Source organism: Geotrypetes seraphini, chromosome 8 (genome assembly GCF_902459505.1).
Source record: "Geotrypetes seraphini chromosome 8, aGeoSer1.1, whole genome shotgun sequence".
NCBI lineage: Eukaryota > Metazoa > Chordata > Amphibia > Gymnophiona > Dermophiidae > Geotrypetes > Geotrypetes seraphini.
Genome location: NC_047091.1, coordinates 110,690,412 through 110,713,194, shown reverse-complemented (window position 1 = coordinate 110,713,194; position 22,783 = coordinate 110,690,412). Strand labels below are relative to the sequence as shown.

At 42.8% G+C, this 22,783-nt stretch overlaps 1 protein-coding gene across 3 annotated transcripts in view; it reads left to right on the top strand.

Moving 5' to 3' along the window:
• The window catches only part of TJP3 (tight junction protein 3), a 71,540-nt gene that overhangs the window by 28,637 nt on the left and 20,120 nt on the right, over window positions 1-22,783 (top strand). For all 3 annotated transcript variants that reach the window (XM_033956708.1, XM_033956709.1, XM_033956707.1), the window contains exons 2-18: window positions 850-906; window positions 1,360-1,484; window positions 1,696-1,798; window positions 2,269-2,830; window positions 4,263-4,366; window positions 5,361-5,526; window positions 5,960-6,071; window positions 6,264-6,328; window positions 8,465-8,549; window positions 11,436-11,592; window positions 12,990-13,098; window positions 14,802-15,021; window positions 16,724-16,917; window positions 18,173-18,268; window positions 18,864-18,934; window positions 19,900-20,110; window positions 21,780-21,880. In XM_033956708.1, the coding sequence (XP_033812599.1) occupies window positions 859-906; window positions 1,360-1,484; window positions 1,696-1,798; window positions 2,269-2,830; window positions 4,263-4,366; window positions 5,361-5,526; window positions 5,960-6,071; window positions 6,264-6,328; window positions 8,465-8,549; window positions 11,436-11,592; window positions 12,990-13,098; window positions 14,802-15,021; window positions 16,724-16,917; window positions 18,173-18,268; window positions 18,864-18,934; window positions 19,900-20,110; window positions 21,780-21,880 (2,529 nt within the window). In that variant the 5' untranslated portion in view covers window positions 850-858. The remainder of the gene's footprint in view (window positions 1-849; window positions 907-1,359; window positions 1,485-1,695; window positions 1,799-2,268; window positions 2,831-4,262; window positions 4,367-5,360; window positions 5,527-5,959; window positions 6,072-6,263; window positions 6,329-8,464; window positions 8,550-11,435; window positions 11,593-12,989; window positions 13,099-14,801; window positions 15,022-16,723; window positions 16,918-18,172; window positions 18,269-18,863; window positions 18,935-19,899; window positions 20,111-21,779; window positions 21,881-22,783) is intronic.

Here is a 22,783-nt window from a genome sequence, read left to right as displayed (position 1 = left end):
CTGTTTTGCTTTTCTTGAATAAGCAGAAGGGGGGGGGGAAATGTGGTGGTGCCGAGGCAGGAAGGAGTTGGCTTCCCTCCTGCTGAAAGAACAGGGGTTGGAGGTGGGGAGGGGGGTCCTGGCATGGGGAGGATGTGGCATCGGGGGGTTCAGTTCCATGGGGGGGGCCACCTGGTGGTAGGAGGGAGTGGGCAATTCTCTTGCCTCTTTTTTTTTTTTTTTTTTGTTTGGGGGCATCGTCGGGGGGTAGGGGGTGGGAGGGTGGCACGGCACCACTATGGCACAACTGTGTTGTTGTTTTTTTAATGGTGAAAACATATTGTGCATGTGTAACACACAGACAACATCTGTGCCCATAAAAAATAAAAAATAGGGCAGACTTGTTGGTAACACATAATTTCAAGCCCTTAGCAGCTGTTGCTAGATGCCTTAGCGATGTTAGGGTATCGATCGGAGGGCTCATTGTAATACTAATGACCTCATTTTAATATTAATGAGGTCATTTGTATGGCAGAGTCAGAGAATGAATAAGCGCACGGAAAAGCACACTGTGGATCATTTTGTACATCGGGCTGGCAAATTAGGTTGTCGCTAAACCAGTCAAACTGGTTTAGTGACAACTGTTAGATGGTCGGAGAATTTTGTGCATCCTGCCCTCAGTAAGTTGCACATGAGTGGGGGGGAAAGTGCCTTGCAGTTTACTGCAATGTTGTGACCTTAGGTACACCTTCCACTGTTGCAGGCTGTAAACCAGTCAGGGTCTAAAATTCCCTTGTGCAATAATCTGCTGTCCCTGGGTGTGAACCTGGTAGTCCACGGCTGAGTTAACACACTTCTTGTAACATGCAGGTTTCGGACATGGAGGAGATGACCATATGGGAGCAATACACTGTGACACTGAATAGAGTAAGATTGATATTTTTACTCTGTATTAACAGGCAATGATAAATAAGTTTTCTCTACTAACTTGGTTTTATGTTAGGAGCAGAGCAGGGGAGGGCATTTTGGAACTGCTGTTTTTGGTTTTGTTTTGTTTTTTCCTGTGGGGAGAGATATTCTCTCTTTTTTTTTTAAGAGTGAGAAGGGTTTGATCAAACAAATACCTTCAAATATTGTTCTAGTATTTCAGTAATTTGAGTGTCCTCTCTTGGACTAGCACTGCCCTGTGAATAACTTCTCAGGATTTCACCGTATGGTTCATTCCAAATATACAGACTTGGCCAAGTCCTTAGAGCTTAACTTGGTGCCTTTATAGGGGAAGGAAGTACTTGACACCCACTATCCTGGCTGTTCAGAATCCTGCCTGTTGCATCTTTCAGTCATACCATGCAAGACATAACTTTATTGGTTTATTATCAGGACCCTCGGAAGGGCTTTGGAATTGCCATCTCAGGTGGGAGGGACCGCCCAATTGGCAATAACAGAGATAATGCTGTTATCGTTTCTGATGTGGTGCATGGTGGACCAGCAGATGGAAGATTGCAGTAAGTGTATAATGGACTTATTTTGTGAGTGATTTGGATTTTGGGGAGACTGATACGAGGTTATAGAACTTATTGCTTCATTGTTTGTAGCTCAGGTTGTGATAGACATGGGGGAGGGGAAGAAGTTGGTGGCATGGCATGACAGCTCAAGAAGCTCATTAATCTCCCCTACTTATTTGTGGTGGTGATTGTTTTTGTATATGTTCTTCAGGACACGGGATATAATTGTTATGGTCAATGGTTTGTCCATGGAGAATGTGACTTCATCTTTTGCTATCCAGACTTTGAAGACCTGTGCTAAGACAGCCAATGTGGTGAGTCTCAAGCATGGTGATCTTTCAGTGCTGTTAATCTTGTGCACACAACTGTACAATCAGTGCACAGAAATAAAAGGAGGCACATTAAGCTTTGCTGAAAGGGTTGGTGCTTATATTAATACTGGGCTCAATATTCAGGAATTGCTGAGCTCCTAAATCTTGTGCCCTATTTTTAGACAAACTTAAGAGCATATGTTTTTATGCTGAAAATTCATCTTAATTTTGGAGCTTAAAAAGTTATACCAATAAATTTAAGCCTGCCATTCATTTACCTAGATTTATGAGCCTAATGCTGAATTCCTCTGAGCATTGGAGCAGCTTTGGAGCATTCAGCACCCCCAGACTGAGGTAGAAACCTCTATCAAAGCTTAGTAAAAGAGGGCCAAAATTAGGAGCATAAATCCTTTGAATACTGGGCCCATTGTCTACTTTTTCCTCTTTATTGTCAACCTATCTCATCTCTCTAGACTGTGAAGCGACCAAGGAAAGTTCAAATTCCTATCACCAAGCTGAGCCAGTCAAGTAATCAACCTACTTCTGGCAGCCTACATCATCCTGTCAGTGGAGGGCACCATGGTCCCAATAATGGGGATTATGGCCACCATGAGGAAGCAGCATCCCCCACATGGAGCTCGGGGAAGGAATATAGAAACAGCAGCTACCCTGATGATGGAAACCACAACAGAGGGTATGATGGTGACTCCTCTAGTGAGAGGAGTTCAGAACACTATCACAATCAAAATGACTATCGTCAAATGCAGTCTAGTGAGGGGAGGCATAGCCAGGATAGCAGCTATGAGAGGCGCAGCCAAGATGGAAGCCACAGCAGAAGAAGCCATGAAAGATCCTACAGAAGTCAGGATAGTGGCTCCAGCCATAATGGGAGATACCCTGCTAATGGGTATAGCTATGACCAAGATGATGGTGCCAATGGACTAGCTTTGGTGTCTGGGTTCAAGAGGTTGCCAAGCCAGGATGTGCCAATGAAACCGATCAAATCTATTCTGGTGAAACATAATGATAATGAAGGTAAGGGCTATGCTACTGGGAAAGAAGACAGATATTTGCAGTCATGGGCAAATAGATTGCAGACAAGGTGGCTAGATGGTTAGGAAGTCAGTTGATGAATATAATTAGTAGATAAACTAGTATTTTAGCCCGTTACATTAACGGGTGCTAGAATATATGTCTGTCTTTCTTTATTTCTGTCTCTCCCTCCCTCCCGCTGTCTTTCTTTCTGTCTGTCTCTCTCCCTGGCCCCCCTTTGTCTGTCTGTCTTTCTGTGTCTCTCCCTGCCCCTGCGTCTTTCTTCTTTTCTTTCTGTCTCCCTTCCTCCCACTGTCTGTCTTTCTTTCTATCTATCTGTCTGTCTCTCTTCCTGCCTCCTATGCAGCAGTATTTATCTCCCCCCCCCCACTTCCCTGTGCAGCAGCCACAGCAGTATTCCCTCCCCCTCCATTTCCCTCCCCCACACTACTTCCCTGTGCAGCAGCATCATTTCCCCTACCGCCCTTTCCCTTCCCGCAGTCTGGCCGGCTCCCTTAGTCCCTTTCCGCCCCCCCTTCCCATCCTGCGGTCCCGACAAACCTGTGACTCCTGCAGCGTCTGCAGCACTCTACACACGCTGCTTCGGGGCCTTCTACTACCCTGATTTGCTCTGCCGCGTCTCTGATGATGTCAACAGGGACATGCCAGAGTAAATCAGGGCAGTAGAAGGCCCCGAAGCAGCATGTGTAGAGTGCTGCAGGCTGCTGGAGTCGGCAGGTTTGGAGTCGGGACTGCGGGAAGGGAAGGGGGAGGGGGGGCGGGAAGGGACTAAGTGAGCCAGTCAGATCACAGGAAGGGAAGGGGGGGCAGGAAGGGACTAAGTGAGCCGGTCGGATCACGGGAAAGGGAAGGGGGGGGGGGGGGCGGCAAGGGATTAAGTGAGCCTGAAGCCAAGCCATGAGTGTGGGGCCATTTCTGCAGCGGTGAGAGGTGGAGAGCAGGGAGGCTTGTCTGGCTCGCATGCGCACTCCTACCGCCACAGCCTGACAGATCAGGAATCGAGAAAGCACGCGGTAAGAGTGTGCATGCGCGCTTAGCATTTTATTATTATAGATGATGGATTAGAGAATTAATGAAATTTAGCAGGTGATCAGATTGAATTCTATGAAAAATGAGTGAGCTGGTAAGCTGAAGTATGCACTGAATGGGTGAGTTGGTCAGGGACTCTGAATGCCGACTAGATTATTTAGCAGCTGGTGGGCATGGATGGATGAGTCGGCTAATGGGTGTGTGGAGTAATAAAACCCATTTAACTTTGATGAGTGTAATGAAATGAGTATGATGTAATTGATGGATTGATGAATTAGTGGAATAGAAGAAATGGTGGTGGGGGATGAGGGAATGGGTGCTAAAACGCTCAGCCCTCACCCTCATTCTTTCTCACTGCTTGCTGATCTTCTATTCTCTATCACAGAGTATGGTTTGAAGCTTGGAAGCCAAATATTTATCAAACACATCACAGACACAGGACTGGCTGCCAAGGACAGCTCGCTGCAGGAGGGAGATCTCATCCTGAAGGTAAGGATTTTAAGGAGGTTGACTTGGATACCAGGGTCTACTCTGGAAATACTGAGAGACTATCCGGTGTGGAGAGATGCAGGTTAAATCAACTGAACAATTTTTATTCTGATATTGTCCTTGCATAGGAACTACCATAAAAAATGTAAGAGGTCAGACCATCTACACTAGTGTTTCCAGAGGTACAAGTAGGGTTCCAAACAGTAACATGATTTCATATTACTTAACCCCAGGAATAAACTGTATTTTCCTTGGTATATTTTAATGGTTTATGGACCCAGCTACATTAACTGTTTTTACCACTTGCTCTGGTAATGACTTCTACCGAGTTAAATAATGATGAGTGGGCCATCCTCAGATTTTCAGTGGCACTTAATAGCACAGTGCCACTAAAAATCCATTGTAACCACTATGGCACTTGCCACTGTAGTGCCAGGACAGTTCAGTGGCAGAGTGAGGGAGGAGCCAAGAGTTTTGGGAGTGCCAGTGCCTGCATAGTTATCCAGGCAGTCCTCACCTTGCTATGTGAATACGGCACTAACTATCAATCGTACCCACACAAATTCTGGGTGCTGCCACACTCAGACATTCAGTACCAATGCCCAAATAGAACCAGATATTCAGCGCTGGGCTCCAAATTATCTGACAGCAGTCTGTGTGTAAAGAAATGCTAACTACCACGGGCTGAATATATTTTTAAGGTAATAAAAACAAAAAAAAGAAGATAATAGTCCAATGTAAAAGATATCATCTTCATCTTTTTTGTTTGTTTTATTTCGTTTATTACCTTTAAAAGTGGACTAACATGGCTACCGTACCATTTCATGCAAAGTTTTAAAAAATGTTTGTATTTTATCTGTGTTTAATTTTAGTGGCCCTTGATCATTCTTTCCATTCTAATATAATGTAAAATAACTGGGTAATTCAGATTTTAAGATCTGATCTTCTTTTTTTTTTTTTTTGTCCCCTTATTCCTCCTTCTGAATTATTTCAGATTAACGGTATAACCAGCGAAAACATGTCGCTGGCTGATACCAAGAGGCTAATTGAAAAGTCAGATGGGAAGCTGACCTTGACTGTGCTGAGAGACAACCGTCAATTCCTGGTCAACATTCCCCAGGTGACAGACAGTGAGAGTGACCACAGTTCACAGATCGAAGGTAAGGAGGGAAGGGTGGACAGAGAGCAGGAACTTGAAGGAGGGGGCACAAAGAGTGATCTATAATTGGAACAGGGGATTTTAGGAAGGGTGCTGAGTTTGTAATGTATTGATGAAATGTGAATGGGGGTATCTAAAGACGTGACTTACAATGGAAGCTGTAGGTTTTCCATTTTTCCACTGAAATGTATGCTTACGAAAACAGGTTTTTGCAATTTGTGATGAGCATGTGGGCCAGAGTCATGAGCTGCCATTGATGGTGATGGAGACATGAAGCTTAATTCTAATCCACTGGGGCTTAAGATCAAGGGATCTTTTTGCTTGTTAGATACTCACTTTGGTGCCCTAGGATGGGGTGTTGGGACTCAGATAGTAGGTTTTGTGAGTAAAGGGCATTTGTGTGTTTTCTTCCCACCACCATTATCCAACTTCAGATATCTCTGCCTTGGAATCTGATCACTCCCCTCCACCATCAGAGCCACCCCCTCCACCTCAAGATTATAATGTCCAACGATCTCCAATAATTGCACAGATGACATTCGTATCGTAAGTATTTGTTGACTTCCTTATGGTCATCACTCTCTGCTCTGGGGGAAAAATAATAAATAATTTCACTGTATTAGGAGCTCTTCCTTGCTTGGCTGGTTATCCTTAGCAAATAGTGAAAAGCACAGAGAGATTTCTCTAATATGTAGACCTTTTCTGAGCTGACCTTCTCCTCCTTCTTGTGTTTTCCAGTGAGGACAGCAGGCCCAATGGGGAGACACTGACCACAGTGGAGCTCAACAATACCCCAGCCTATGGTGAGTCTATTCCTATCAAACTCTCTGGGAAAACTGTGCTCATTTACTAATTGATTCATGGATTGGCTTATGAACTCGCCCGTATACTTGACTTGAATTAGCCTTAACCTAGGAGCAAGGATCTGAATGCAGCTCAGTTCAACAGAGTCAGGGTTGCTACCAATGACATTGTTGGAGGAGGAGGGCTTGGGTACTTGGCCCCCTTCACCTTTGGCTTGGGACTCCTCTGCTGGCAGGAATTCCAAGCCCCACCAGCCAAAGACTTCTCCTACCTGAGTTGAACCTGCCGTGGCACTTAATACAGCGGGTGTATTTTGACCGCTAATGCTGGCTCTCTTGCACATGCTCAGTTGAGGTTCAACTGAGCATGCACGAGAGAGCCAGCATTTGCAATTGAAGCATGCCTGAGTGAATTAAAGTTGTGACCCAGAAGGGAGATGTCTTCAGCTGGTGAAGCTTGGCATCCCTGCCAGCAAAACTAATATTTTGGCTGTAGGGACTAGGGGGGAAGAAGAATATTGAGATTCCCCCCCCCCCCAAAAAAAAAAAAAAAAAAAGGATTGCCGGCAATACTCCTTGTTGCTACATTAGATGGTACCTAGAGACAGGCCAATTCAGCTGCTTCTTGATAACATGAGAGGGGGGAGGTAGATTGGACCTGGGCTATTTTTGGATGGGTAAGGTTCACAAATTGCTAGACTTCAGGGCTTTGCTGTTTTTAGACACCTTCTAATCCAGTAATAAATTTATAGCCCACGGATCATATCAAAACATACATAATGAAGTTATAACAAGGACATACACCTACCATTAATAAATTTAAACATAATAAAACAATAAAAATAACTCAATAAGACTAACAACAGTCTTGTCTCTGATTAAACACAAAAATCATTAAAATAAATACCTGCCAAAATGCAGCTTACTAAATCGCACAATAAACCCTAAAAAAATCAGCTCTTCTACAGATCCTGGCATTTTAACATACACTGATTCATGCTGCAAAAGTGCATGTAAATGATACAGTTTTAAGTCCCTTCCTAAACTGTAATACATTGGAAGCCTGCCTTAAATCCAGGGGTAACTTATTCCAACGACCCTGTATTGATAGCATAGTATTACGATGACCAGACATCACTATGTCCAATGGAAGCACATCCAGACAGAGCTTATCCATTGAGTGTAGATTCCATGTTGGCTGATAAAAGTGTAACAGGGAACGCACTGCCGTGGGACCATCAGCATTCAATACTTTAAAAATTAGACAAAAAACCTTAAATTCAATACCTGTACTAATGGGCAACCAATGAAGGTCTCGTACAATTGGTGCAATATGCTCTGACCTTGAGACGTTATTCAATAATGTGTGATCAACAAACATTCATTACTATATAAATATCACATTTTTTTGGATCACTCATTATTGAATATGGTTGTTAACTATAGGGTGATCAAAAGAAATTTAGCCAAACAAAAAAACCAGACCTTGAGACGTGCATTTACTGCAGACACAATACTGCTTCTGTTCCCACTATGAGGAATTCTGCAAGCACAGTGGCATAAGGGGGGTGCAAGGGGGCGATCTGCCCCAGGCACCAGGTTGGGAGGGGACGCTGGCACCCCTCCTCATTGCTCCCCCGCCTCTTTCCATTCTTCCCCTCCATGTGCGTGCCCCCCTTCCTTTCCCGCATACCTCTAGTTGAAATTGTTGTTCGTGGCGGTCAACAATGTGCTCTTTGCAACCCTGTTGGCTCTCCTGCTGACATCACTTCTGGGTGCCATGCGTAGGAAGTGATGTCAGAGGGAGAGCCAATGGGGTCACGAGGAGCATGTTGACTGCCGCAAGCAAAAACTTCAACTAGAGGTACGGGGAAGGGAGGGAGGGATGCACATTGCAGGTGGAAGTGGGGAAGGAGCGGGGGGGGGGGGCAAGGGAGGGGCAACACAGCCCTGGATGCCTCTCACCCTCGCTACACTACTATGCAAGCATATTACATATTTTCATACATGTGATCTAATTAGGCATAGAAGGGTCTATGTGGAGAGTTAGCACTAAAGGGACTGATTAGTTTGGTTGCTTGCAGTGAATGCACACGCAAAGATCTTCAGGCTTACCTCTGTCACCTTCCTTTTCAGATCCTAGTGATGGCTTTCCAGACACTGTCTATGGGATCTCGTACAGTGTCACTGGTGATGGAAGAGGCGAGGAGCTACAGTCAGGGTAGGGCCCTCTCCTGTCATCCCAGGCCTTTTTTGTCTACTGTTTTATTGTGAGGTAGTGGTGCTGATGACTATGCCAGAGATGGTAGAGAAGGGGCAGCTGATATTGAGAACCCAGCACATTTAAAAAGATGGATATGGGTTTTTTTTTGGGGGGGTCAGTGGCGTACCTAGCATATGTGACACCGGGAGCCCATCATTTTTTGATACAGAATATTAAGGGATATCCTCTCTTAGTCGAGGGATCTTATTTTCTTTATGATGTTTTATATTATTTGGTCTATACTCGCTAAACTTAATCTTGGATCTAATTTGAGGACTTGAGTTGAAGAAAAGCCAAGTGTTATTTTCCTTAATCTGTATAAATAGCACTGCGCTAATTGTGCGCTACTTGTTTGCTTTCCTCAACTTTCTATACAAGTGGATACTTGAATTGTAAATTTGAAATCTGATAAATAAATAAATAAAAAAGAACAGCTGCAGTCCTCTTGCTGTGGGAGAGGAAGGAGTAATGCTGGTTTAAAAAAGGTTTGGACAAGTCCCCTATTGAGACAGACATGGGGGAAGCCACTGCTTGCCCTGGATCGGTAGCATGGAATGCTACTATTTGGGTTTTTGCCAAGTACTTGTGACCTGGATTGGCCACCGTGAAGACGGGATACTGGGCTAGATGGACCATCGGTCTGACCCGGTAAGGTTATTCTTATTTTATTATGATCAGATTATGTGGGTCAGTATTGACTTTCTAGTTTTTCTCACAGAAAAAGTAAAATATGGCCGCTGTTATTAAACATAAAGAAATGATGGTCTTGAGTGTTTGCTCTGTATTACATTGACTCAATAGATCTTTCACAAGATGGACTGGTTTAATCTGGGGTTTTAGAGAGCAAATTTCAAAAACATTTCTGGGGTCTACCCCCTCCGTCACTTATTAAAAACACAACTTTTTGATAGGTTGGTATCTTAATGCATTGCTATTTTTTAACAAGTCTATTTAGATCTATCTGATGTATTTTTATCTGTACTATATGTATCAAGTTATTGGTTAGGTTAGTTTTTAACTGCTTCTTTCTTAAACTCGTAACTAGTTTAGACTCAACTGACATTTTATTTGGATTACATGTATTATTTTCTTGCCTGTTAGAGGGTATTTTATCAGCACTCTTACTTGTAATGTATTTCACTGGCATTATATTGTAATACTAGTCTTTAAGCCCGTTACATTAACGAGTGCTGGAATAGATGTGTGTGTCTTTCTTTCTGTCTTTCTTTCTTTCTCTCTCTCTCTCTCTCTCTCTCTCCTTGGCCGCTGTCTGTCTATTTCTCCTTGGCTGCTTTTTTTCTTTGCCTCTCTCTCCTTGGACGCTGGCTGTCTGTCTTCCTTTCTGTCTTTGTCCTTCTGTCTTCTTCCCACCCCCCCACCCGAGCAAAGCTGTCTGCCCCCAGCACACCCCTATCCCCAAGCAGCCCCTTTTCCCTCTCCCTGACTGTCTCTCTGTGGCCCCTTCTGTCTTTCTCCCCCCCCCCGATCAAAGCTGTCTGCCCCCCAGCACACCCTTCCCCCCCAAAGCAGCCCTCTTTGCCTCTCCCTGACTGTCTCTCCATGGCCCCCTTCTGTCTTTCTCCCCCAGAACAAAGCTGTCTGTCCCCCCAGCATACCCCTCCCCCAAAAGCAGCCCCCTTTCACCTGCAGCACCAGCACAACACCCTCCAGCCATTTCTCTCAGCTATCTGGAGTGAGTGCTCGGAGCGTGAGAGCGGGGCCGGGGCGGGGGCCACGGAGGCACGGCGGGGGGGGGGCCCCAGATGCAGCTTCTTTCGGCGTCGGTGAGGAAGGAAAGGTTGGAGAGGGATTTTTGCTTGCGCAGGTTCGAGGTCCGCCGCCCGGAACACCTTCAGCTCGCCAGCCCTGTGTGGGGGCAGCGCCTGACCCTCCGCCGGGGCTTTGGGGAGTGTCTTCAGCTGTACCACTTTCATCCTGCCGCCCGTTGCGCCAAGCATGTGCCTCAAGCCGCCGAATACGGCCACGGAGGGACACAGCACATGTCAGGTAGCACAGCCTCCTATGAGTGCATGCGCGCTTAGAGGATTATTATAGAGGATGCATTCTAATTATTGTTAAATTTTATTATTCCAATCTGCTGTATTTCATCTGTACTTGCCCAGTTGTTGTGAACTGCCTCGAACTCTTTTGGTATAGTGGTATATAAGAATAAATTATTATTATTATTATTAAGGTCCTGCGATTGCTGCATTTAAGTTTACTGAAGCTGCTGCTAGTATGGGAAAGCAGCAGTGGGGAGATGAGAGGGCAGGATACTGGATGGAATTGGTATAGAGGAAGAGAGAAGGGAGCAGGATACAGTATGGAAGTGAGGTGGAGTGAGAGAGAGAGAGAAGGCAGCAGGACACTGGATGGAATTGAGGTGGAGGGAGAGAGAAGGGGCAGGTGCTGATGGAAGTGGGGTGGAAGGGTAGATTATTACTAAAAATCATGTTAAAAATGATCAGCCCCTGGGTGACACATATACTAGGTATGCCACTGGCTGGGGCCGCCATATTTTGTGTAAGATTGGGAAATTAATGCATGTACTCATAGATTATATTCATAGATCTGTCCAAGTCCTTTTCCATAACACACAAAGCAGTTTGAAAGGGTATTTACATGTGTGCTTTCCCTTCTAAAATCTTTTTAAGTCTATGGGTAAATGTACCAGGTACTTTTAAAACTTCCCCCTCCTGCCTCTAAAAGCTGTTCTGTATGAATTCTGTCCTCCTGTGTCATGGGGTTTGGTCCCCTATTGTAGTCTGTCCCTGTGCATCTTTCAAAATGACCAGAGCTACCCTTCCTTCTCTGATTCAAAATCTCTGTCCTGTACTGGAACAGGTACAGCCCAGATCCTAAGCTGGTACAGTTTATGAAGGAGGGAAGCATTGGGCTGCGGCTAGCCGGTGGGAATGACGTGGGCATCTTTGTGGCTGCAGTACAGGAAGGAAGCCCAGCTTCCAGAGAGGGGATTAAGGAAGGGGACCAGATCCTTCAGGTAAGAACTCATCATCCTTTTCTAGAAATGGGGAGTTGGCTTTTAAACTTTAGATATTCAAGGAAATGGAATGATCTTCCTACTATTAGAAATGGAAAGGATTATATGGTTATTTAGAAATACAGTACTTGACTGGAAATTCATTTTAACTATAATGTTTTTAGATTATTTTATGGATCTAATAGTTTTAAAACCAGGATAAATCAAAAAGTAAAGGCAAAATATATTTAATGGATTTAATAAAAGTAGCTGAGCAATTGAACATATCGCTGTTCCACAAAATCCTCATGCAAGACGACACATTTGTATTGTTCAACTAGCTTTTGCATTCCTGCAGAGAAGATTTTCAGCTGCTCCTGAAGTCAGGTAAGCACGCTTCCTTTACTTCATCATGCTTTGTCTTTTGGTATCCGAGTCACAGTAATCCACCCATGTTTCATCGCTGGTGACAATTCTCTCCAGAATACTCAGATCTTCTTCATACCGTCTCGGGAACTGGGTCGCAACCTCCACACGCTGTTGCTTGTGCAGATCAGTAAGCTGCTTGTGCGCAGACTTTCCTGTTTCCCAAGTCATCATGCATAATGGCAAATTCAGATCCATAGCTGATATCCAAAATTTGCAGTCACTTGAGACACCGTTATCCGTTGGTCTTCTCTAATCAAGGCATCCGCACTGTCAATGTGCGCTTGTGTGTGTGATGTTGATGGGCAACCAGAACGACCTTCGTCGGTTACACCTGTTCTTCCCGTTTTAAACCTTTTAACCCACTCATAAACCTTTCATTGATTTATGGTGGTATGTCCGTACTGAATCAATATCCGACGGTGAATTTCCACAGGTTTCACTCCCTCTGCCTAAAGAAAGTGCACCACTACACGACGTTCTTCAATGGTACAGTCTTGCAATGGAGCATCCATGTTTCTGACCTTGTGGCTGCCATATGACTAAAGGCTGAGCGCTGCACTCTGTGTGGACAAACTATCCAACAGGCAATGTATGAGTACATATGTTGCATTTCACTATCTCTGCTCCGGTTATCACGTAATTTAACAATTGCCTTTAATTTTTGATTCACCCTCATATGTTTTATTAATTGCTTAGTATATGCTTGTGGTTTATTAGGAAGGCAGGTTGAAGTGCTGGATGTTAAGCTTAACCCCTTCAGGGCTTCTCTACACAGGGACCAGGTATCTCAAATCTAGAGGATATCATAATGGAAATGTGTGGGAGAAACCTGATCTGTGCTCAGTCTTTGACCTCTTTCCTTTGCCTGTCCCACTCTTCGGGTTTCTTGCCTTACTTGTAATATCCGTGGCACTTGCCATCTCTGCCCTGAGAAGAAAGATTCTTTGTGGGAAAAGGCCATCTAATCATTTTGGTTCTCGCTCTGGCAGGTGAATGAAACAAGCTTCCAGAACATGATTCGTGAAGAGGCAGTCCAGTACCTCATGAACCTACCGCAGTACGAGGATGTTATTCTCCTGACACAAGGGAAACAGGACAGTATGTACAGTACTAGCCTTTTCACCCCCTGCTGTCTTCCACCCTCCTTATTCTTCCCACATCTGTCTCTGCCCTTTACAAATCCTTGATTCCCAGTACTCCAGCTTGTGTTTTACATTGTAAAAAATATATATAAAGTATATGTTTTGGAGTCATGCATTTCTTTCACATTGCCTACATGAATAAATAATGATTTTTCCATAATATTCTTCCCTGTACAAAGAGCTAAACAAGGCTCTTATATTGCTGAGCTCTGGGGCAAATGTAAACATGGCGTGGGGATGGGGATGGGACTTTGTCTCTGCACACTTATGAAATAGCACACCAGGGCACCAGGTTTAAAGGTCCTACAGCTTTTAGGAAGGAGAGATGTTTCCCCCAGGCATAAGATGTGGTCTGGATTGGGGTTGCAAAAACCCAAGGGAATGGTATGGTAAAGGGGGCGAAGTTCTTCTTTGTGTTCTTCTGGGAATGATAGTGTCTGATTTTAAGCTGGCCCAATGGGTAGAAACGGTTACGGCAAAATCTAAAAGGAAGCTTGGGTGCATAGGGAGAGAAATGGCCAGTAGGAAAAAAAGAGGTGGTGATGGCTCTGTATAAGGTTTTAAGAGTTGGCACTTTCAAAAAGACATAGATGGAGTCAGTCCAGAGGGGGCTACTAAAATGGTCAATGGTCTTTGTCACAAACCCCCTCTTCTACAAAACCGCGCTAGCGGTTTCTAGCACGGAGAGCCGCACTGAATGGCCCGCGCTGCTCCCGACACTCATAGGAACTCAATGAGCGTCGGGAGCAGCGTGAGCCATTCAGTGCGGCTCTCTGCGCTAAAAACTGCTAGCGTGGTTTCGTAGAAGAGAGGGTAAGTGTTTAGGAATAGACTTAAAGATCTCAATATGGTTTACTTTTGAAACAAAAGTGAGAGAAGGGAGATACGACAGAGACATTTTAAATACCTCGGAGGTAAGTCTCTTTCAGTTGAAACGCTGGAATCAGGGGGCATAGGATAAAGGTGAAAGGAGATAGATTCAGGAATAATCTAGGGAAATAACTACTTTTGAGGAAAAGGTGATGTGTAGAACAGCTTCTTGGTGAGGGTGATGGAGACAAAGACTGTTTCTGAATTTAAAAAGTGTGGGATAAGCACCTAGGATATCTGAGAGAGAGGAAGGGATTGTAGAGATTAGATTCTTAGATTTTTGGTGCTTTTGAGCATGAGTTTTAACCTGTTTTAATAATTTTCCTTACATGATTTTATTGGTGGAATTTTTTAATTTCCTCATTCCTTGGATATATGATGTATAGTTTCCAAAACTGTGCCAGTAAAAAGAATGATGCCTGCTCTTTAAATCTAAGATTACATGCAGGGAGGCTATGACATTCTCACAGTAGTTGACATGAAAAGATCAAACCAAGGCTCCCTTATTTGCCCAGTTCTCTGCTTTATCTCCTACATTGCCAGTTCCTCTTCTGGAGTGAAATCCTGGTTGCTGCTAGCATTTTAGAATGTATCTATGTATTACTACAAAATCTTTTTTTAAGTATGTCATGTGGGATTACCTTCCACATAACATGAATTTGCACAGCTGCTGACTCTATTTTATCCCTTTTGACATGTCCACCTTTCTGCCAGTGCCACATCAACCCTTGTCCCCTTCAATGATTTTTGCTCTATGCTTCTGTGAAGCTGTCTTTTCACTTTCTCCAGTCTACAGAAAAATGGTGAAGTCAAATGTAGGTGACTCCTTCCACATTCGCACACACTTTGACTATGAAGCTGATACTCCCTCTGGGCTGAGCTTCACACGAGGAGAGGTCTTCCATGTGGTGGACACCATGTACCGGGGGAAGCTGGGCAGCTGGTTAGCTGTTCGCATGGGGAAAGACCTACAGGAACTGAAAAAAGGAATCATTCCCAACATCAGCAGGTACAGAACGGAGTCCCCTGTGTGGAGAGGGAGGAGCCTAAGCTGCTTATAAAATGGTTTTCTGAGCCAGGGAGTTTTTGTTGTTTTATAGGCCAATTTGGGGTTTGCTCTGGTGAAGCATATCCTCAGTGCTGCTCACTTGACCTGAGCCAGTTGTTGAGGGCAAAGAACCCCTCTTTAGTGAAGTGGTTGATTCAGCCGAGATGGAACTGTGAAACAAAGTGACTGTTTTCTCAGTATAATGCAACAATGGCCAAATGAGAGAAGATCTGGCTACCTTTTCTACTTCATAATGCATAATTGAATGTTAGACTGGAAGAAACTGGTGGGGGTGGGAGAGAATTATAATAATAATATAATAATAATTTTATTTTTATATACCGCCTAAACAGCGGTTTACACAATAGGAACTCGGCATACAATATAATAATAACATCACACATAATAAAATTCTAAGTAACTAATACAAGCATTAAAACTAATGAATAAGGAAAACACAATATAAACTAAAATAAGTATAGATAAAAAGATTAAAAGTACATTATAACTACATCATAATAAAAAAGTCAATAATGTATATTATATTGTTTAAATAAGTGGGTTTTACGATCTTTTCGAAATTGATAGTAAGTAAGAAATGGAGAAACAAGATTCAAACATGAATTCATTAATCCTGCTTGGAATGCTAAGGTCCTATCTAAAAAATTTTTGTAACGAATTGTGCTTGGTATAGATTTGGAAGGGTATAAATTGTCTTTAACATACAATGAGGGAATGATACCTATTCATTGGGGGGGAGCAAATAAGTTGTAAAATGGAGGAAGTTTACACCTCATTAGTAGCATGTTCATTTGCTCTTATCATATAACTTATGGTTTGGTTTATATGGTGTGTTTTGATGCTTTCCTTAACATTTAAAAAAAAAGTGGTTTCTATAATGAGGTTTATCAACCACGGGCACCCCCTTCACCGTTCAGTCTATCCTAGGTACAGGGGATAGAGAGAATTTAAGAAATTTAAGTAAGACTTGGTAGTTATACAGTAGGTTCAGGGAGAAAGATTTTACTTCATCTCTTATTGCTTAAAGTACTCACTTGGTTTGTAAGCTCTCTTAAGTAGTAAATTATTGCAGCTGAATCTTAAAATGAGTACTGTATCTCCAAATCATGGTCCCCAGGTTGAATTTGATTGATTTACTTTGCATACCCTCTCCCCTTTTACAAAATCGTAGCATGGTTTTTTTAGTGCTATCCGCGGCGTTAACAGCTCCAACGCTCATAGTAATTCTATGAGCATCGGAGATGTTACTGCCACAACCAGTGCTAAAAATGCTACCACAATTATGTAAAAAGGGGGGGGGATAGTTAATCTATTATGCCTTTACTCAAGGCAGATAACAATAAAAACACTCCATAATAAAAATCAATACAAATAAATAAAACAATCCAATAATCATTCAGATAACACACCTACTTCCTAAGTACCAGTGTTTTAGGCCTTATGTTTTTTTAGCCTTTCTGCTAAAGATGCTATATAAACTCTCACCTCAGCTAAGAGAAATGTTATCCTTGCATGCTTCTTTCCTTTCTTCTCTTCTGAATTATGTTGAGCAGATGGCACTTGTGAAAGGAAGATTGTCTTCATGTCCCAGCCCAACAAAGGTAATCTCGGTGCATTCAATATCTATTCTGTTTTCTTCCAGAGCAGAGCAGATCGCAAGTCTAGAACCGGTGCTGAAGCCCACGCTTTCCTCTTCCTCAGGGCCGCGAGCAGAGTTCTGGAAGTTAAGGGGCTTGCGTGGAGCAAAGAAGAACCTGCGGAAGAGCCGGGAGGATTTGGCATCCCTGACGACCAAGGCTAAGTATCCACCATATGAGAAGGTGGTGCTGAGAGAAGGTGAGCACCGCTTTCTGGATACCACTGGATTACATCACTGCTGGATTATTCCTTGCAAGTCATCCCTTCCGACAGAGATATCAGTTGGTATCATTCCACTGAGGAGGCCAATCCAATTCTAGTTTTATTATGCTGCATGATTGATTTTTTTCAGTTTTAGATGCTCCAAAGTCCAACAAGTAGAATAGGGTGGGGGTAGGGCCTGGATTAGCTTGTTCTAGATGACATGGAGTCATCTAAAAAATCACTTCCCCCTCACCCTCTTTAAAATCTTGTGTGCACATATTGAACACAATTTATGAAACTTGAAATTCACATGTTATAATTCATGTTTAAGAATCTTTCATGCTATTTGCAGTTCAGTTTTCTCTACCCTTGTTTATTAAATAGATTATATCCTAAATCTGAGCCTAGTGAATTTAGAATCCACCTTGTACAAAAGACAGAGGAAATAGCAGCCTGATATTCAGTGGTGGACAGCCAGGTATCTCAGTCTGGTTAAAGGTATCTTACCACAATTGAATACAGCAACATGAAGTTTTTATTTGGGTATTTTAGGTCACTGTAACTGCAGCTGAGAGATCTCTAGATAAAGTTACTAGATTGAGGCTCAACATTACCATATTCCAGTTATTTTTTTTTTTTTGGCTCATCTATGATCCCTCCAAATTTTAACTGGTTAATTTTTGGCCAGACTTTGGGTTGATTCACAAAAAGTTAACCTGCTTGCAGGGTACCATAGTTTGAATATTGACATTTATCTATTCTAGCGAAAGAGCTTGAAATAGTGCCTCTTAATTTCCCTAGGACTGTACCCACTATTGGAGGCAGGGTATAAGTACTAGAACTGAGTTTAAATTAAAATGTTTAAAAAAATCTGTTTACTATATATCCTAAAATCTCTTTTGCTGCTGTGACAAAGGCTCTTCCAGAACATAGACAGATCTACTTGTCGTTAGTGGATTCTTGAGGATCTGAAATGAGAGGAGGGGAGGGAAGGCCTAGCAGGTGTTGGTAAACATTCCGGGTCCATACTGAAATGTATTGGATCAGGAGAACTTTTTAGAGGGGGAGAGAAAAATGAATGGAGATCATAAAAGTAGGGTATAATTTGTGTTTTTGAATGGTGAAGCAATGTGGTGCTTTAGGGGTGGGTTTTTGGAGACAATGTTGACTGGTGATTCTGTTTGGTGAATTTCTGGATTTTTTTTTTTCCCCAGTTACTAACTTTTGTTTTTATTTCCTATATCTTCAGCAAGCTTCAAACGTCCAGTAGTGGTCCTGGGGCCCATCACAGACATTGCTCTGCAGAAGCTGAGTTCAGAGATGCCTGACCAGTTTGAAATCGCAGGCAAGTTTCTTAAGTGTTTGTACATTTCTCTTCAGTATAAGAACTTTGAGGGTGAAGGGATGGTTGGGAAAGGGTGGACATAGAGGGACTGTAGGCCAGTCCAAAGCCTCTCCAGGCATACCACTTCATGAATAAGCTGGTTTCTGAAGGTATTTTTGTTGACGCTGACTAGCCAAGGGCAACACTGTCCATCTTTTTAAGAGTATGGTGTGCATTTATTATAATGAGTTAAAGCCAATGGCCTGAAGTAAAAATTTCTAAAGCAGTCTAGAGATGGTGAGCATCTCCTGTGCCATGATGTGTCTTGCCTATGGCCAATTGAGTGACCAGATCCAGCAGAGTCACGTATATCATTCAGTTTTGGTTTTCTTGTTTTTATGTTTTGTTTTGTTTTTAAGTTTCATTCAGTTTATGTTATGATGCTCCGTCCGTTTAAGGCTACCTTACCCCATATGAACCATAGGCAGGACAGTGGCTCGAGGTGATCACCTGCACCTATAGTATTTAAACTCATTCTGAGCCTAAAAAGAACCAGAGAGACAAAACTGAAACTGTATCACCTTGACCTGTATGACCCTTGTGATCTATTTCACAGAAAGCGTCCCCAGGGCCGAAGGCTCCTCAAAAATCATTAAATTACTAGAGGTGCGGCAGATCGCAGAGAAGGTAAGGAAAGGGAGTAGGGCGGGGCTCTAATGTGTCTGTGATAGAATGTTTCAGTGAGGAACCTGTCCTGTGGTACAGCAGAGCATGTCAAATGCAGATGGCTGATAATTCAGGGGTAATAGCCTTTTCTTTCACCCCCAAAAAGGAAGGGGCAGAGGAAGAACAGTGTATAGATTCCTAGAGAAGATACTATGGAGGTTAATTAAACATCCTGCACAAGCTACTTTTTACCTTTTTTAAAAGCGGATTCGATGTTGTAATGGTTTACCCCTGATGAAGGCAATTTATATTGCCAAAACTTGAATCCGTGTTGGGTTTCATCACTTAATAAAGATTTTGCTTTTCAGATCTTGTGTTCAAGAATCTCAACTGCCTTATTTTTTCTTTGCAGCATTCATAGGGCTTGGTTCTCTTTTTCTTGTTTGAAAACTACTGTGGGGAGAAGTTGCAGAATAACAGGGAATTTACCTGTTAATGGGTTCACTGTGTGTAGTCAGCCATCTATTGATAATCCTTTTGTTTCCCAATTAAAATCTATTGAGATTTACATTATGAGTGAAGCAGCCTCGGGCCTTTTCCTGCTTAGCCGAGGACATAGTGTTTGTGTGACACGGGTCAATTAAAAGCTATCCTGAAAGTTGAGACTGAGGTTTAATACCTCCCCCCATCATTATTTAAGGAATGGTAGAGCAGGTAGCGTAATCAGAAAATACAACAATAATTGAGAGAGCTCAAATATAGTTAGACTTATTCACCCAGGAATTCTAGCACTTAGGTCTTCATTAAAGTGAGCCCTAAAAAAGAAGTGTGAATTAGGAAACAGTTTGTAAACTGGTCATGGAATCCATGATGAGGTTTTCATCAGGTGTATGTTGCCCTTTCCAGTATTTGTTGCTCTGAGGTTTCATGGTTTCCGCCTAGTCACCTTGTAGTGTCATTGTGCAGTTCTTCTTGCCATCTTGTAGAATAAACATGCCCTACTGGACATCACGCCCACAGCGGTGGAACATCTCAACTATGTCCAGTTTTATCCTATTGTGGTCTTCTGCAACCCAGAGAACAAGCAGGGGGTGAAAGCCATGCGCCAGTGGTTGTTACCTGAATCAAAGAAGAGCTCCCGGCGGCTCTATGCACAGGCTTTGAAGATGCGGAAATACTGCAGCCATCTCTTCACAGGTAAATGAATTATAGGGGGGTCAATCAATGTTTAGTTTCCCTACCTACTGCGGTGACGGGATAATCGCACGCGAAACACCAGCGCAAGACAGAAGTGCGCCACCGAAAAAAAACTTATTTTTTAAGAGCTCCGATAGGGGGTGTGGAGGGAACCCCCACTTTAATGCATAGTGTTTACGCTGCCGTTGGGGGGGGGGTGTGGGGGTGCAACCCCCCACATTATAGACAAAACGGAACTTTTCCTGAAAAAAATCAGAAACTGTTCCGTTTTCTCTATAATGTGGGGGATTGCACCCCCCCCCAACGGCAGCATGAACACTATGCATTAAAGTGGGGGGGTTCCCCCCCATTGGAGCTCTTAAAAAGTAAGTTTTTCGGCGGCTTTCAGCGGCACGCTTCTGTCTTGCGCTGAATTGTCAGCGCGCTGGTGTCTTGTGCGCCACTGACTATGAACCACCTACTGCAGCATCAAGATCATGTTTGGATTTACAATCAGTCGCTTTCATACCACTAAGGATCTTGTTTCCCTGCCGTGTGCTTTCTTCAGCTCTTTCTTTTTATTTTTAGTCTCGTCACTTTTTTGAGAATAAATTTTAATCTGTTAATCCAGAGTCTACACTCCTCTAGCCTCTTCCAGATTATCTTTTTCTCTGTCACCACATCTGATTGGTTTTTTTTTCCCCCTTGCATTATAAAAAGGGATTGGTCTACCACTTCCCTCCCCTGGTTGACTCAAGGAAGAGAAACTGGTTGAGAATAAAATCTGTTGTGTGGCAATGCACAGCAATCAGCTGAGATATAAAAGCTGGCCCCCGATTTTACATTTTCCTATGTCCATATAACCCACTGGAAATATATCTTTTCAGAATATACATAGTTAAGACTCTAAAGCAGGGGTCCCCAAAGTCCCTCCTTGAAGGCCGAATCCAGTCGGGTTTTCAGGATTTCCCCAATGAATATGCATGAGATCTATGTGCATGCACTGCTTTCGATGCATATTCATTGGGGAAATCCTGAAAACCTGACTGGATTCGGCCCTCAAGGAGGGACTTTGGGGACCCCTGCTCTAAAGGTATGTATGAGCTTCTGCATGAATGCAGGGCGTGTTCATAGGGAAAGGGAATGGAACTTGTATATCGCTTATTCACCGAGGTCCCTGCAGACAAAAGTTCTCCTTGGTACCTGCTCTTTGAAGGTTCACAGTGCTGAATTATATTAGAAAGGACCTCTCCTGACTACGAGACCTGGAGGGGAATAGTTCTATTGAAGATGAGCTTCTGTGAAAACTCAGAACGAGAGATGCTGTGAAAATTTCCAATCACTCCAGATTCAGCAATGCTCCAAAATCCCTGAACTTGGTTCTGCTAGTAGATTTCAGGTACAGGACCTGCTATGAAGTAGATTAATGTGAAATGATGTAAACATAGTGCCCTGACTTGTTATTTGACTGGAATATTTGCTATATGTTTTCTGCCAGAAACCAACTCCCCCTTCATCAAAAGAAGCTGATATAGCTTTGCAGTTATTCTTCTGATAGTTTAAGAATAATGTTATTCCCCTCTAGTAGTTGTGTTAACTTTTGTTAAGCAGATTTGTGTGTGACTTGAAAGGCTCAGGACTGAACAAATGAGGTTCCTGCTTACATGGATCTCTGATTTGATTTTTTCAGCTACCATCAATATGAGTGGTGCCAGTGATGCCTGGTACCGAAGCCTAAAGGAAATTATCAAAACCCAACAGGCCCTGCCCATCTGGACAGCAGAAGACAAGGTAACACACCCTTCCCCATCTCCCATACAAAACTACACTTCCTTCTTCCCCTTTCCAAGTGCATTCTTGCACCAGTTGGCTCCAGAATATCTCTTACTATGCTCTCTTCCTAGGGGTTTAGCATTATATGTACTACATTTATGCAAGGCTGTCCACAGGCCTAAATTTAAGTGCCGGAAGGCACCCTACCATAGCCTAAATTAATTAAGAAACACTATTTAAAACTGCAAAAAAAAAAAAAAAAAACCAACCCCAAAACATTAAAAGTTAAAGTGCCTACTGGCGCTTAAAAAAAAATCAGTGTCGGAATTGACTCTATAGGCGCTTTAGGCTGCCTAACGCCACTGTGGGCATAGCTAATGCCAGAAGTGGCATTAGGTGATCTATAGTATCTCTGTATGCATGATTCATGACAAAAATAGGCACTGGAAATGTAGGCCAGGAAAACCCTGGCCTACATTTCAAATGTCTATCTTTCCTGGAGGCACGATTCTGTGATTGACAAGTGATCGTCAATCACTTTTTAGGCAGCATACATTTACCCTTATTTAAAATCACTGTGTGATTTCCTTTTTTAAACATTTTTTTGTCTTTGGGTTTTTTATGAGACTGTATGGGCATTTTTTAAAAAAAGATGTTAATTGTGTTTCAAGAATGTTTGGCCCTTACGTTTGCCTAATAGCCTTTTAGTTTCTAGTTAGGAATACAGCCTTTTTTTAATTTTTTTTTTTATTCCTGTCCCAAATCTAAATAATACTTTGCTTCTTGAACTCTAGCATGAGAAAAATTATGTAATCCTTTTGGAAAAAAATGATTTTTTTGTAGAATAGAAGCCTTTGAAAGTGCCATTTTGTTTTGATCTCTGCTAGGATTCACTCAAGACAATTGTCTTTTAAAGTAGCT